This window comes from Musca domestica, unplaced genomic scaffold (genome assembly GCF_030504385.1).
Source record: "Musca domestica strain aabys unplaced genomic scaffold, Musca_domestica.polishedcontigs.V.1.1 5, whole genome shotgun sequence".
Lineage (NCBI taxonomy): Eukaryota > Metazoa > Arthropoda > Insecta > Diptera > Muscidae > Musca > Musca domestica.
Window position 1 is genome coordinate 11,797,184 of NW_026712346.1, and position 18,155 is coordinate 11,815,338.

The 18,155-nt window shown below is 37.7% G+C and overlaps 1 protein-coding gene across 1 annotated transcript; it reads right to left on the reverse strand.

The window, feature by feature from the left end:
- Positions 1 to 13,466: 13,466 nt before the first annotated feature.
- On the reverse strand, positions 13,467 to 14,910 carry LOC101900787 (oxygen-dependent coproporphyrinogen-III oxidase). Its single transcript, XM_005183031.4, has one exon. It carries the CDS (start codon positions 14,744 to 14,746, stop codon positions 13,583 to 13,585), a length of 1,164 nt encoding a protein of 387 aa, XP_005183088.1. The 5' UTR covers positions 14,747 to 14,910; the 3' UTR covers positions 13,467 to 13,582.
- Positions 14,911 to 18,155: the final 3,245 nt, after the last annotated feature.

The following is an 18,155-nucleotide window of genomic DNA, read 5'->3' on the forward strand; positions in this document are numbered from 1 at the left end:
AAAATATGGATGAAAAAGTGGTATGAACAGCGCAAAAGATTTACACATGAAAACCTTTTGAAGGAGCTGCGAATGAGTAGTGTTGATGACTACAGAAATTTTTTGAGTATATTTATTTTTAATATATTTATTTTTTTAACATCTTCAACAGTACCATCGGGGTACTGTTCCTTATAAAAATCAAGGAGTATATTATATTGTTTTTTCTTCTCATCCCTATTACTGTACGCTTTTGTCCGCACATTCCACAATGCAACAAGGCATTGGTACATTTCAATAAATTTTATTGTAAATTTTTTTTCGTCCGCGCACTTACTATTCATGTTTACTCCTCAACGTTATAGCACAAATGGCATTTTGCTTAACAAACAGTAATGGAGACGTTCAAATAGATTTGCGCAAATAAAAATATCAAAATATTTTGATTTTCCATCAAGCAGAGCCGACAACAAATGTGTGTAGCCGACGAAAGCCGATTAGACTTACATGGACACACACATATAAGTAACAATTGTTACAAATTGTTACTGGAAGTCGTAATAACACCAAACAATCAGTTAGATTTGTTTTAAATTAATAATATGGGTATACTTCCCACTAAATTCTTAAATTTACTAATTGTCACATACTGATTTACATATATTTGTAAATAGATTATTCTTTCTTTACACATATTCGTATGCACACATTTACATATACATACATACGTACATACTTCTAAACATGTTGTTTATAAATTATAACGGACTATGTTTATGAATCACGTAGGCATCTGCGGTCATTAGAAAATAATTGAAAACATCATGGCAGTCAGTAAAAGGCCGGTGTCAAACAAAATTATTTTAAAGCACTCACTCGCTTGCTTGCTCGTTCTATTATTGAAAAATTACAGAAATAAATTTAAATATTTATGCACAAGGAGTGCTCTTAGAAATTTGTGTTTTATTTTAACGCCGGCTTATTTTACGGGCAACATTCTTTAAAATAATTTTTGTAACTCTTTACAAAAAATTAGATATTTTTGTTAAACAAAAAAAAAAAAAAGAGTCAATAAGACCAAAAGTTTAAAGTAAAAAATAAATGACTGACAACGAAGTTGAGTTTAATTGCAAAAAATGCAATGCAGGCGATAATGACCGCATGGTACAATGTGACAAATGTGATCAGTGGTATCACTATGATTGTGTTGCAGTGAATAGTGGAGTTGCCAATATAAGTTGGAATTGTGAAGGCTGCGATTGCAACACTGAGGCAGCAGGGACTAATGCCACAGCCCATTCTGTAGGAAATCCAGCTATACCTAATTCTATGGATCTGCTTAAACAGCCCCAAGCCACGTCGTCACCGACAACGACAGGAGGGACGCAGCAATTGGCAAGTACGATCACAGATGAAATTTCTGGAAAGAAATATCAAATTTTGTCTCAAATAAATGGATGTGAACTGCTTCAACAAACCAATGCAAACCTAACAGGTAACTGGAATTTGGTTTCGGGACCTACGCAACGCAGTTAGCTGCACGACAAGCTATCCCCCGTGATTTGCCACACTTCCACGGTGATCCTGAAGAATGGCCACTATTTATCAGTTCACCTCTGTAGCTGGTTATTCCCATGTGGAAAATTTAGTACGGCTTCAAGCCTGCCTTAAAGGGAGAGCCAAAGAACTGGTAAAGAGTAAGCTCATGTTACCTACAATGGTACCTGAAATAATTCAGACTTTGAGAATGTATTTTGGACGACCAGAACATATATTGGAACGGGTAATTGAAAAGGCAAGGAAATTACCATCACCGAAAGAAAAGCTGGAGTCGATGATTGATTTCGCACTAAGTGTAAAAAATATATATTCCACCATGGAGGCGTGCAAAATGGAATCCCATATGAATAACCCCATGTTAGTAAAAGAATTTGTTGATAAACTGACTAGCCAATATAAATTAAATTGGGCCATGTACCCAAAAGACGAGCGTGTGCCAATAGTGAAAACTTTCAGTGATTGGATTTTTCAAATCGCCGATGCCGCAAGCACAGTAGTTTCAGCCGTTCCAACAATTAAAAATGCAAATGTTAATGCACATTCAGAAGAAAAATCTGGTTTCAAAGTGAAGTGCTATGTATGTGAAAGTGATCACAGGGTGTCAGTGTGTAGTGATTTCAAAAGTGTTACATTACCAAGAAAATGGGATGTTGTAAAGAAAAGTAATTTGTGCCGACATTGTTTGAACAAACATAAAGGCAAATGTTTTGCCAGCAAAGAATGCGGTATTGATGGCTGCAATATAAGGCACCACAAATTACTTCACAAATATGACAGTGAACCATTACCATCCACAAGCCAAAATGCACCATTAAATAACACTACAAGTGAAACAATTAATTCGCATTCCACAGAAGAGCAGAATCAATCGAAAATTTTCAGAATCATACCGATTCGTCTTCATAAGAAACATGGTTTCATTAATACATACGCGTTTCTTGATGAGGGATCTTCTGTGTCTTTAATAGAAAAGAACACCTTCGATCTGCTAGATCTAGACGGCGTTGAACAATCATTGTGCCTCAAATGGACTGGCAATACCACTCGTCAAGAAAAATCGTCTCTAAGAACATCTATTGACATCTCGAATAGTAAAAATGGTAATAAATTTAGATTAAATTCTGTACATACCGTGCAAAATTTGGATCTACCTCAACAGACATTAACCCTAGACAGCTAACCTTCGTCGATTCGACGACTACGAGACAGAATATTCGTTGTATCTCTTGCGCGCGAAATTTGATCATCACAACATTGCTTGTCAACTCAGTGTTCGCTGAGCTTTTCCGAGAGGTACACTTGTTTGGTGGGTAAGTACAATATTTTTCTAGATATTACGATAATGCTCGTAGTTTCGACGAATGGTTAGGGTTTGCGTTACGATTTTTAACATATGTTTTTATTTTGTGCGGCGGTGAAGACGTTCATGAGGTGGTTTCTGGTGTTTCGATGGATGATGTGCCGGGACTTGAAACGGCTTCTGCTTCACATGAAGTAAGCTCAGGTAACGATCCAAGTATCTTGGCATTCTCAAGTAGCACTATCCGCAGTCGGTCGCGTCATGTTTGGGCTACGCGCAAAAGGCGAACTTCGAATAGAACAGCAGCAATAAATGTAGTTCGTGGTGCCAGGGGGCCAACTCGCGCAGTAAAGGGTATTGTCGACCCGAGATTTTATGTGTCATGCATGAGTATGTGTCGTTTGATGATATGTCTACGTTTTGATGATAGAGCAGTTCGCTTGCAACGGCAAAAAAAGATACTTTTACACCCATTAGATATATATGAGAAATGCTTATGGTCCAGTGCCGACAAAACTACGTTCCCGGAACAAATGTTACTGTTGATGAGCAGCTACTGGCATTCCGAGGCAGGTCTAAGTTTAGAATGTATATACCAAATAAACCCGCCAAGTATGGGGTCAAGTTAATAATGATGTACGATAGTGGCACAAGGTATATGGTCGACTGTATACCATATCTCGTAAAAGAAACCAATACAGGAGGGAAGCCTTTGGGAGAGTTCTTTGTAAAGGAACTTACCCGTAGTATACACGGCACGAACAGAAACGTTACCATGGACAATTGGTTTACATCAGTGCCACTAGCAAAGCAATTACTTCAACAGCCTTATAAGCTGACAATTGTAGGAACATTACGTTCTAATAAAAGGGAAATTCCAGAAGAAATGAAGAACAAGAAAATTGGTAAGAGAAACAATCAAGCCAGCGAAGTCAATGCATCCAGAAAGGTGAATACATCGATGTTCGTATATGATGGACCCCTTACACTTCTTTCCTTCAAACCAAAACCATCAAAAATGGTTTACATGCTTTCACCTTGTGATATATTTATATTTTATTTGAAACATTTAAAGTGTTTTAACTAAAGTCCGCCAAAGAAGAAATGGCTGTTTTGTGTTTCTTTATTTTAATTTTTTTTATAAATATTTTGTATTCTCGGATCTCATAAAACCTAGTGCCTTAATTAAAGACGTATACAACAAATACAATTTGAAATATAATACAAACTAATTGTTTTATTTTGTACTATTGTTCCTGAAACACATATATTTTTTATTAAAATAATTATGTATTGTTTAAATGCATGAAATGAAGACACCATAACAATGCGCGTCGAATCGACAAATGGTTAGGGTTTATGGGAGGCGACTGAAGGTTAGCTGTCTAGGGTTAAATATGAAGGAGATTGTGGCAAGATACCGATACTTAGAAGGACTTCCCAAACAGTCTTATAAAAATGTAAGACCGAGTATTTTGATTGGATTAAACAATTGGAGTGTCGCAATACCACTAAAAATTTGGGAAGGGCAGTGGAATCAACCGATTGCCACTAAAACAAGATTAGGCTGGACAATTCAAGGCAATAGTGGAAGTGCTTACCAGCGTGAATGCCTCAATATTCATCATTGTGAATGTGAAAAACAATATAATGAATTACATCAAATGATAAAGAATAATTTCAATCTAGAAGAGGCAATCACAAAATCAATGCTCTCTCCGGAGGATGCCAAAGCTATTCAAACCTTGAAGACTACGTGTCAAAAAGTAGACACACGCTACGAAGCGGGATTGCTGTGGAACAACGATGCGAGCAAATTACCTGAAAGTTATAACACTGCATATAAACGCCTCATGTGTTTAAATCAAAAGTTTATAAAAGATCCAAATTTAAAAATCTTGTTACAAGGCCAAATAGACAATTTGTTATCCAAAGGAATCGAAACAAAGTTAAATGAAAAGGAAATTAATTCATCATTAGATCGTGTTTGGTATCTACCAATATTCATCATTAAAAATGCTAATAAACCCAACAAAATAAGAATGGTTTGGGACGTTGCCGCTAAATCAAATGGAGTATGCCTCAACGATTTTATAAACAGTGGATCAGACCTACTAAAATCTTTATGAATTTCCGTGTGGGTAAAGTTGCAGTTTGCGGTGATATAGCAGAAATGTTCCACCAGATAAATGTTATAGAACGAGATATGCACGCGCAAAGATTTTTATGGTGGGACAAGAACGATGCGATTTCCAAGCCAAGTGTTTACGTCATGCGAGCTTTAACGTTTGGCATTTCATGTGCTCCATGCATCGCACATTACGTGCGTAATTTCAACGCTGAAAAATTTAAAGAAATATATTCAAGAGCGGTAGACGCTATTCAGAATAATCACTACGTAGACGATTTCATCGATAGTGTAGACAGCAATCAACAAGCAATCGAGCTGGCGACGCATGTAAAATTCATTCACGCAGCGGCAGGCTTCCACATCAGAAATTGTTCATCAAATAGCCGTGAAGTCATCATCCATCTAAAGGAAGGGCTTGGTCAAAATCAATCCCCAAAAGATCTAGCAGAAACAGAAAAGGTTCTGGGTATGTATTGGGATCCCAATAAAGATTCCTTTGTCTATATTTTCAGATTTGCCAGACTTCGTCGAGATGTATTTGTTGATGATGTAGTTCCCACAAAAAGAGAGCTGCTTCAGGTGCTAATGTCAATTTTTTACCCACTGGGATTAATATCATGCTACACAACAACCTTAAAAATTCTTCTACAAGAAGTCTGGCGATCTGGCATCGATTGGGATACGGAACTATTCGATACATTATTACCAAAGTGGCACAGATGGAAGACAGTTATTGCTCACATAGCTTCTGTGGAAACACCTTAACGAGGCGACTCAGGTGGAGCTTCATACTTTCGTTGATGCTGGTGAAGAGGCTTATGCTGCAGTCTGCTACATTCGAATTGCAAATAAAAGCAATTATGACGTCACTATCACCGCAGCCAAGTCAAAGGTGGCTCCATTAAAGCCGATGTCAATACCAAGGCTAGAGCTACAAGCCGCCGTTGTAGGCGTTAGGGTAGCAAACAAGGTCGCAAATACTCAACGCATAAATTTCACCGCGAAGTACTTCTGGTCTGACTCGAAGACAGTTCTGCAGTGGCTACGAATGGATCCAAAAAGGTTTCAACCATTTGTTATGCATCGCGTTGGTGAAATACTAGAAACGACGGATGTAACGCAATGGCGATGGGTGCCCTCTAAAATGAATCCGGCTGATCTAGCAACAAAGGTTCAGACGCATTGGGAGATGTCATTATGGTTCGGTGGTCCTAAATTTCTACAAGAAGGTGTATCTACATGGCCAACTTGCAAAAATTTAGGCGAATGTAGTAAAGAAGAGATAAGAAACCATTTACTGGTTATCAACAAAGCTGAAATTAACACCAAAATGTACGTTGAATATTTCTCTAACTGGAGAAGGCTTTATAGAGCGCTGTCAACATTTATTCTCTACATAAGAAAACTTAAAGCTCGATGTGAAGGACGCAAACCCCCCGAAAGTATCTCGTTCGAAATACTACATCAGGCAAAACCCATATTGTTCAAAAACGCACAGCAGAGCGCGTTTTATGATGAAATACATCATTTAAAAAGTGGTAAGAATATTGAGAAAGACAGCAAACTAATATCTTTGAATATCTTTCTAGATGACGAGGGCGTATTAAGGGTCAAAGGCCGTGCATCATTCCTAAACCACGAAGATGTAATAATTCTGCCTGCTAAACACCATGTGACATTTCTACTAGTTAGCTTTGTACATGAAACATATCACCATATGTCACATGAAACCGTCATCAACAATATTAAAAGTAGATATTATATACCCAAGCTAAGAATACTCTACAAGTTCGTGAGGAAATTGTGTCAAAGATGTAAAAATTCAACAGCCTCGCCAATAATGCCACAAATGGCTCCGTTGCCACCTGCTAGACTAGCATGTTATGAAAAGCCATTTACGTTTACTGGTATTGACTACTTCGGACCGATATACGTCACCGTTGGTAGAAGGAAGGAGAAAAGATGGGGCGCTTTATTTACATGCCTCACCCTACGAGCAGTACATATCGAAATTGCTCACAGCCTCGATACTAGTTCCTGTGTCATGTGCATCAATAATTTTATGGCTCGAAGAGGAATTCCAAGAGAAATATACACCGACGACGGAACGAATTTTAAGGCAGCATCCAAAGTGTTTAGTGCCGAAGTCGATTACACAGCAACCTCGAAAGTATTTGATGGCATCAAGTGGAAATTTAACCCACCAGCAGCGCCCCACATGGGTGGAGCCTGGGAGAGACTCGTACGTTCGGTCAAAACTGCTCTATACAACATTTGTCCTCACATGAACTTCAATGACGAGACCTTAAGAGGGGCCTTAGCTGAAGTCGAGTTCATGTTAAATTCAAGGCCACTAACTTTCGTATCACTCGAATCAAGCGATGATGAGGCTCTCACACCAAATCACTTATTACTAGGATCATCTACTGGCCTCAAGCCCGTCAACTGCAAAGAAATTGACTTACGACAGCGATGGAACTGTACTAAACAGTTTGCGGATAAATTTTGGCATCGCTGGGTCAAAGAATATACACCAACGATCACTTGACGGGGAAAATGGTATGGAAAAGCTACTCCACTAGAAGTAGGGGACATCGTAATTATAATTGATGAGAATCTACAACGACACTGCTGGCCAAAAGGCAGAATAATTGACACCCTCATGGCGAAGGACGGTCAAGTACGACAGGTTACAGTTCAAACGCAAAGCGGTATCTTCCAAAGACCTACAGCAAAGATAGAAACTTGCCCCGTTGGCTCCTTTACGAGGGGGAGAATGTTGTCGCCGATATAATTGCCAACGTAAACGGAGTATTTGCAGACCCCAATGAAGCACTCCCACGAATGTGGTTGCGACCATCCGCACGGAGAACGAAGACCCAGTTTACTCATGACTGTACCCGTACTCACTGGGCGTTGCGGATTTTGTTAATAAAGAAATTCAGGATTTACTGGCAAACGGTATCATTCGAAAGTCTAGATCCCCCTATAACAACCCAATATGGGTCGTTAAGAAAAAGGGCTTTGATGAAAATGGACAGGAAAAAAAGCAATTAGTTATAGATTTTCGAAAACTTAATGATAAAACTGTCAGTGATAGGTACCCGATTCCAGAAATAACGGAAACTCTATCCAACCTTGGTGGGAGTAAATTCTTCACTACACTAGACCTAAAATCAGGTTTCCACCAAATTCAGTTGTCTGAACCCGATAGAGAAAAAACTGCATTTTCTGTAAAAAAACGGAAAATATGAATTCTGCAGACTGCCCTTCGGTCTGAAGAACGCGCCCAGCATTTTCCAAAGGGCGATAGACGATGTGTTAAGAGAACACATCGGTAAGAGATGTTTCGTCTACGTCGACGATGTCATTATATTGTCGAGAAACGAGCAAAACCATTTAAAAGATACGGAAGTAGTGATGCGAAGTCTATTCGAGGCCAATATGAGGGTATCGACAGAAAAATAAAAATTTTTCCAAACCGAGGTCGAATACTTAGGGTTCTTAGTCTTTATTAAAACTTGCGCTAAAAAAATTGAAACAATTCGAAATTTTCCTGAGCCCAGCACCGAGGCCGAGTTACTGCAACACAGTCGAAAAAAATCAAGATTGATTTGACTAGTGAACAGAAAAAAGCCTTTATTAAAATAAAAGATATACTTGCCTCCGAAGACGTAACCTTAACATACCCAGATTTCAAAAAAGCGTTCGATTTAACCACAGACGCATCCTCCCATGCTATAGGTGCTGTCCTTTCACAGGAGGGAAAACCTATAACCATGATTTCCCGCACTTTGACAATTAGCGAGGAACATTACGCTACTAATGAACGGGAATTATTAGCCATTGTCTGGGCACTTAAAACGCTTAGAAACTACCTTTATGGTGTATCAAAATTAAACGTATTCACGGACCACCAACCATTAACCTTTGCCGTTTCGGACAGAAATCCGAATTCTAAAATTAAAAGGTGGAAAGCTTTCATTGATGAATGCAACGCAAAGCTAATCTATAAACCAGGCAAGGAAAACGTAGTTGCAGACGCGCTGTCCAGACAGCACATTAATGCTTTAGACAATGCGAGTATTGAAACAATCCACAGCGAAGAATCATCTACCAACACGATTGAGAGAACCGATAAGCCGGTAAATTGCTTCCGTAATCAGATACGGCACAGAACCCCAGAAGAGAACTTTCATTATTTTTGGGAAAAAGACGAGACACTTGATTACATTCCGAACCAATGACGTTTTAATTAAAAATGTACAGGAAGCCGTGAACGTAGATGTAGTAAATGCTCTGCAGTGTGATCTGCACACATTGACACGATTCCAGCATAAATTGATCGAACTCTTTCCAGCCGTGAAATTCAGGCACACAGAAAAGTTAGTTATTGATATATCAGATCCTAACGAACAACAAGAAATTATCGCAGCCGAACATAATCGAGCACACCGAGCAGCCCAGGAAAACGTGAAGCAAATAATTGAAGACTATTTTTTTCCAAAAATGGAAAAGAAGACTAAACAATTTGTAGCAAATTGTCGCGTATGCTCTCAAGCGAAGTATGACCACCATCCAAAAAAGCAACTCATTGCTCAAACGCCCATACCCACATATTGTGGAGAAATTCTCCACATTGATATATTTTCAACAGGGTCGAAATATTTTTTGACTTGCATTGACAAATTTTCAAAATTTGCAATAGTACAGTCTTTAAAGTCTAGGACGATAGTAGACGTTAAGCCTCAGCTTCTGCAGTTGCTCAATGTGTTTTCAAATACGAAAACTATTTACTGTGACAACGAGAAGTCGCTCAATTCACATAGCATCAAGGCCACGTTAAAGAACCATTTCGACATCGATATTGCGAACGCTCCACCCTTGCACAGTACCTCAAATGGACAGGTAGAGCGATTTCACAACACACTGATGGAAATATCTAGATGTCTTAAACTTGACAAAAATTTAGATGATATCGAAGAGATAGTTCTTTTGGCTACCATCGAATATAACAGGTCTATACATTCGGTAACTGAGACGAAACCTATCACAGCCTTTCATTCCTCGGAAGCCGACGCACAAATAGTATCGCGTATAAAAAACACTCAGATCAAAAACTTAGAAGCGCACAATAAGTATAGGAAAGATAGATAAAAAATAACAGAAGGCTAGGTAATAAATAAATAAATTTAATAATAATAAACCTCTTTACACCGAAGAGGAAGTTGGAAAAGACCTGGGTACCACCGTTCTCATAAGGGGGAGGAGGGTCCATAAGGACAATCTCCGCTGAATTTTCTTCCTTTCTAGAATTAGCACAAGTTATATACGGGAGACGAATTAAAAAAAAAAATTGTATAACTTACGTTTTCAGAATCGCTTTAAAATTGGTTATAGCCATATTGGTATCAGCAACATCTGGACGACTAATAGACTACTCAAATGCAGGATACATTCCGGTGACCGGTGGTGACCTTGTTATCTGGGAAAGTTATGGACACATCAAACATGTTACGAACCTGACTCTGTACGAACGACTAAAGGACGAGACAGCTAACGCTACGGACCATTTTCCTCAAACACACATGAGGAAGTTGCTAGACGCAGACGTAAATCAGATAAGTAGACTAATACAGACAGTAAATACTCATCACAGACAAGCGAGAAGCTTGAACTTTATAGGGACGGTACTGAAATATATTTCAGGGACCCCAGACCATGACGACTTTGACAGACTAACAAACAAGGCAGAACAACTAATCGACTCCCAGGACAGACAGTTTACTATCAACACGGAGGTACAGAAAGAAATTAATAGTCTCACCATTACAGTAAATAAAATCTTGAAGACAGAAAAACACAGAGAAATAGACACTAGCCACCTTTACGATATTCTATTAGCTAGAAACAGAGCAATAATAACAGACTTAGACAATCTTATCACTTCTATCACATTCGCAAAAATTGGAGTCTTGAACCCCATCCTTTTAGACAGTAACGAAATAAACTTCATAATAAAAAATGAGCACTTCACGAACCTCTCCGTGGCCGATGTTATGGCTGTAGCTAATATTAAGATTTTGCAATACGATAATGTAATTTACTTCCTAATAAGATATCCTATTCCTAAGCTTAGATGTAAGAAAATTACTATTTTACCAGTAGCTCACGGCCACCAAATGCTCCACCTACAAGAATCCACCTTAGCGGTATGCCATTATCGTACCTTAGCGGTAAGGAACTGCAGCGACACGATACCACCGTCATCAGCCACATCATGCGCTCAAGCTGCAGCACCACATTCAACAATCTCACGCCGATTACACCAATAGGCGATGGATTGGTAGTCATAAATGACCAACTGGCAATAGTAGAAGAAAGTAATGAAGCTTCTGTTACAATTAATGGCACTTACCTGGTCATTTTCAAAGATCATGTAAAAATCAACGATTCGGTATATTACAACGAGAATTCGACGACTCCTCTGCAACCTGAAACTCCATGGGCTTCTGAGATCAACCTGACACAACACACTGAGATACTAAGTGCCCCCTATCTGCACCACATGAACCAACGGAACCTCCAACACATCCGCCATTTACAACGTGTGGTCGATCAGGGCCAAATCGCAGGTTTATCAACCATTGGTGGTTTTGCGATTGTGGGACTGGCAGGTTACCTATTACGACGAAGAACCATCACAAAAAAGAAGATCATCATAACCAGGTCAGTTGAAGATGCAATCAAAAACGCTATTACGAGGACCGAGGACGGCCCCCACTTAGAAGGGGAGGAGTTATCATGAGGAACCCTCGTGTTCCCGTATTCCCACAGTTTGGCTGCACTAAAGCAACCAAAAACCCCACACGAGCTGCTAAGTCAGCGCATTAAACACCTTATTCTAAACACCTTATTCATTTGGTTGCACCCAAACCAACTACTTACAACCATTCATGGGAAACCTTCATGCTCCCGTATTCCCACAAGTAACACGAGCCGCCTATTCAACACACCACTGCAGGTTAATAGCCCAATATTCTACACGGGCCACTGTGTCAGCAAGAAATGCAATGGCAACGTTGGCAGAGCGACAGCGGCGCAGCATAATGTGGTGGCTTAGTTTTAAATAACAGCATTATTGTAAGTTCAGTTTTTAACTCATACTCAATGAATAAAGTTTAATCCATTCATTTTGATTAATTATGAATAAAGTTTAATCCATTCATTTTGATTAATTTATATATTAGCAAGACTAATTGCTTTGGAGAATAACTTTACAAAATGTTAAAAAGCAAATATTAATATGTTATAAGAAAATAAAAGACTATTTCCAACATTTTTATACAAACGCCATTTGCAACACGTTTAAAGGATTCCAGGGAACACATCAAACCTATCTCTCTTTTATTGCTTATTTTTTTGCTAATTCCCCTTTTATTTATTATTGTAAAATTGGTGATATTTCTTTCTTTTAATGGGGGACAAATTGGTTCGTTTTGACAAATCAGCTGATTAGTTGCAAGCTTCTGCAGGAATACCATCTGTTTACTTTTCCTCTCAGGAAGATATTGATGGACGATTCCTGCAGGAAAAGTAACCAGACACACTTACGTTTACAATTTTTTCGAAATTATTCGTGTGACAACATCCGTTGTCAAGCTATATATTTATAAATCCATTGTAAATACACAAATCAGAGATGGAAACCTTATTTTTATGCAATGAAATTTGACAAGGTAAATCACAGAAAATACTGAGATGGGTATGCTTATTAGAAATTACTTTACCTTCATAATTTTACCATGATCACAACTGTTTAATATTTCAATTCCATGTCGAAACTGTTTAATATCGTTAAAGCTCCGCCGCAAAGTGCGTTTCTTCTAATAATTGATTTTTAAAATTATTCCTTTTATTTTTCTGCTCGGGCACACTCTGAAAAAATTGTAATCAGTTTTCCTTCGAGTGATTAAATGTGCAATCGTAGGGTAGGTCTGTAGCATCGTAGAAGACTGTATATATATTTATATATATATATACAGAGGTTATATATATATATATATATTCATTTTGAACAATTTTGACGAATTTGAATAATTTTTCATTCAAAACCGGTTTGACAGTTCATTGCCCAGGAATGCTGTCTCGATGCGACAACGTGTATTTTCGTACCATGGTCTGTAGTTAGTTATGGGGCTTCAGTGTGTGCTGGGAGTACTATGGAGATCGCAACCCTAACACCAGTGGACCATTAATTTGAAGAAAAAGTTTCAACAATTTACCGGGGAGGTTTAGGTATCCATCCATGTCATAAAGAACACAGTGTCTATATTATCGTGGGAGTCACATATTCAGGATGGTGCATTCGTGTCTATTCGTAATAGCCGCGGATCGATGAAAATACATATTACGGAACACCTTCCTTAATCCCGGAGTTTTTTTACACAACCAATTTGTTGTCTGTCTTATAAATATAAATAAAACTAAAATATATAGAAATAACAATTTATTTACAAAAACATTACAAAAATAGGAATTTTTTCTATCACCTCTACTTAAACTCATTCATATCTCCATCGTTTTAAACTTTATCTAAACACTATTTTTATTTAAAGCCAATCCTTTGGATTTTTTAGAATATCTATAAGTTTTTGTTCCTTTGAATTTGGAGGAGGTGAATGCATGTATTCCCATCGGGCTGTGAGTGGCAGGGACATCAATATACTTTCGTATCTGGCGCCTGGTGTATAAAGACCAAACTTGGTACCACGATCGTATATCAAATTGAATTCAACATAACGTCCACGACGGAGTAATTGCCATTGTCGTTCTCTTTCGCCATATGCATCATTTTTATGTCGCCTGACAATTGGCAAATAAGATGGTATGACTGCGTGTGCGCAATCTGACACGAATTTGAAAGCTTTTTCTTGGTTGGGAGCGTCAATATCATCAAAGAAAATGCCACCTATGCCGCGACATTCGCCGCGATGGGTAATACGAAAATATTCATCACACCATTTCTTAAATTTGGGATAGTATTCTAAATCACTTTCATCGCAAGCATCTTTCAATGTTTTGTGAAAGGAGACAGCATCCTTTTCATCCAAATAATATGGAGTGAGGTCAGTTCCTCCTCCAAACCACCATTGCTTAGAACCATCAGTGTCAATAACTTCGAAATACCTATAATTAAAATGTATTGTGGGAACCATGGGATTACGTGGGTGAATAACGGCGCTGACACCAGCAGCAAAGAACGGTAACTTGCTGCCCTCTGTTAACTTCTTGCCGCGGGAGCGCATTTGTTGTACAGCTTGCGGAGGTAGATGTCCCTTCACAACAGAAATGTTTACGCCGGCCTTTTCAAATACTTCTCCATCTTGTAAAACGCACGTTATGCCCCCGCCCCCTTCATTGCGTAACCATCTATCTACTTTGAACTTCTGGCCCGCATACTCTTCTGCTTCAAGAGCTCTGCAGAAATCTGCCTGAATCTTTAATATGAGTAGCTCCATTTTAGTTTTCATGTCATCCTCCGAAGTTAGCAACTGGTCCACATCAGTGATCGGCTCTGCCATATAAACAGAAGTGTTTAGTTTGCGGCGCCTGCTAGATTCCATTTGGGCCACCGTCAATGTTCCAAAAGTCGCAATGCCGGTCCCTAAAATGAACCCTGCTACATGACGCTTAGTTGTCCTACGTGAGAATTGATAAACGCTCAATGAAGTCAACTTTTGTATGGCCCGCCTGAAACCGGTCACGAATGCCATTATCGCTTCTCGAATTTACTATCTACAATGACTTGAGAGCACAGCTGAACTCTGATATCATAAATGCGAAGAACGTACACGCACAGAAGATATCTACATACTTTCCAAAACATTGACCGATTTAGAGTTATGTCGTTCCGGAACGAACTAGTTCAAAGTAACCATTCCGCGAAGGTCGTTATCGGAACTAGGTACAACTCTTTCTCAATCTATTTTTGTTAGTTCCATTGCATTTTTTCGCTGACTGTGCTGCATAGAACGAATTCATTGTTATTTGCAGCACTGTCAAAATAAACATTGGACAAAAAATTTGATTTTTTGAATTTCCAGGAACACCTTGTTATCGCGGTATCACTGAATGAATGAATCCTTCATTTTATTCTTTGCATATTTGTAATCCTTGTTATTGCCGATGGGATATCAGATGCACATAAACTCCTATTATAACCAAGCTGTAGCGGCAGGTTTTAAATTTTGTTTCCAAAGTTTCATGGTAGAACTACGAAGGTAAAGTCATGCAATCATATGTTTCCAATTTTTTCGCAATTGTTCATTTGACAAAATGATTTTGACTGACGTTTTTGTATACACATAAAAGTTGTCAGTTATGTTTCAAAAATAAATATAAATTCAAAACAAAAAATTTATCTTTTAATTTGAAAATATGAGAAGGTATTTTCTTTCAATAAATATTTTTAATCTGAGGAAGAACATAAATCCCAAGCATGTGGCTCTTACAATTTTGGAGGAGGAAATTTCTGTGTGAAGACCGCTTTTCACCTTCGGATATTGTTTATTATTCAGTCCAAAACATGTGAAGATGAGATACAACACATATCCCATCTTCACATCAGATTTTGTGAATGCAGATGTAGCGGGATGTGAGAAGTTAAATAAGAATATGATGATTATTTTTCATTTTGTGAGGGTTATAAGTATTCAAAATTTTGATCCGTTGTGGTGGAGGCAACAGAAGGAGTGGTCCGTTCTTCCTACCAGATTTGGTGTTGATAGAAATATCTAGATCGGCAAATTAGAAGACAATGGAGCTCCTACTTCGCTCTTTATGAAACATATGATTATCAAACCCCTTTAAACCTTTGGAAGAAAACCTGACCGAGTACTGTTGTAAATATTAGAAATTATTTTGAGGCAGTGCAACCTTACATTTTAATCTTCGCACATAATATGTGTTATTGTTTTCTAAAATTTCAACTTTTTTTAAATAGCAGGCCTTCGGCCGAAGCTGGAAATCTTCTCCTCTGGAGTGTGTCCAACGACACCTACGCGAACGCGTGATAATTTTTTAGGCTGTCGCTCTTCGGTCCTTGAAATATTTTATCCGCTTTGGTATGTCCAACACAGGCTACGCGAACTTTTAAAATAAAAGAAAAAAGAGTTATTGGGAATATTAGTCGTAGGACTATGAATATAAACAATAAGAAAAAATCCTGTGAAGCCGACTATGAATATTTTCCTCGTAACATTAAATTGACTCATCGGCATAATTTTATTTCCAGATATACAGATTTTTGCATATAACTCAGGCACATTGTATGTAAAACTATTTTTTATACAACTGATTGATTTAAAAATGTAAATAAACAAGTTTTGTTTTTGTTGCGACAGTTCATATGAACGATTGTATTTGACAAGCTTACATGGCAGAAGAATACAGGTAGATGCATCAACGCTTGGGAGCATTGATATGTCAAAAATATTTATATGTTTTTTCAAATATAAGTAGATTTTTATATGTTTTCCTGTACTACGTCGATCGGAGGCTATTATAATTCGCGTTTTTTCAAAAAATTTTACAAATTTAAATAATTGTTCATTCAACATTTTCAATTCCAAAATTGGTTTGACAGTTCATTGTCTCAGCAGCTGTGTCGACGCGTCTACCTATATTCTTCTACCATGCAAGCTTAGTTACAGAAAATGTAGAGATGGCATGATAGAAGAATATAGGTAGTCGCGTCGACACAGCTGCTGGGACAATGAACTGTCAAACCAATTTTGGAATTGAAAATGTTGAATGAAAAATTATTTTAATTTGCAAAAATTTTTGAAAAACGCGAATTATAATAGCCTCCTTCTAACTTAGAATAAGAAAACATATAAAAATCTACTTATATTTTAAAAAACATTTCAATTTTTTTGACATATCAATGCTCCCACGCTTTGATGCATCTACCTGTATTCTTCTGCCATGAGAGATGGTAATACTTATTTGAAATGATTCTACCATGATTCTCATTGTACTTAAAGAAAATGTTTGCACAACAGAAAAAAGTACAAAAACATTAGTAGCCTGTTCACATAACTTTTTTAACAGCGTTACCATGGCAGAAGAATACAGGTAGATGCATCAACGCTTGGGAGCATTGATATGTCAAACAATTGAAATGTTTTTTTTTTAAATATATGTAAGTAGATTTTTATATGTTTTCTTATTCTAAGACAAAAGGAGGTTATTATAATTCGCGTTTTTTCAAATTTTTTTTGCAAATTTAAATAATTTTTCATTTAACATTTTCAATTCCAAAATTGGTTTGACAGTTCATTGTCGCAGCAGCTGTGTCGACGCGTCTACCTATATTCTTCTACCATGAGCGTTACCTAAAATTCGACGTAGCTACACAAATATTCAACTTCATCACTATGTTAAAATGTTTTGTACGTCCGCATTACCCAAATACGGGCTGGTCCAAGGCCTATTAAATAGGTAGTCCCAAGGTAGATCTAACAGGTAACTGCATCGGCGAATTGCTACAATAAAGCAACTTTTGTAGTACCTTCAAATGTCAAAATTGGCATCTAAGGCGAAAAACATAGATTCGCCATGACATTTAAAGGTTGCGGCAAATTTGTTTCAAACAATCAGAAACGAGGAGTTTGTTTACATTTTATTTTGGGTGCCTCTCGTCCATGGTAGAAGAATATAGGTAGACGCTTCGACACAGCTGCTGGGACAATGAACTGTCAAACCAATTCTGGAATCGAAATTGTTGAATGAAAAATTACTCAAATTTGTAAATATTGTTAAAAAATGCATATTATAACAACCTCCGATTGGCGTCGTGTAGATAAACATATACAAATATACTTATTTTTGAAGAAATATTTAAAAAAAATTGACATATCAATGTTCCCAAGCGCTGATGCATCTACCTGTATTTTTCTACCATGCTCTCGTCGTAAACCATGGTAGAAGAATATAGGTAGACTTAGACCTAATAAATGGGCCTTGGTCTGGTCCATATATTTGCAACTGCCAAATAAAAACGTTGTAAAATTGATACATTTTTAAATTCACCAAATCGTTACATTTCAATTGTCAATGTTGAGAATCTTCAAGTTTGAAATTTCGTACGCCCGACGTATTTGGTTAACTCTCCTATAAATA

What these genes read in the sequence shown, in the direction of transcription:
- LOC101900787 (XM_005183031.4), bottom strand. Translation starts at nt 14,746, where the DNA reads ATGGCATTCGTGACCGGTTTCAGGCGGGCCATACAAAAGTTGACTTCA.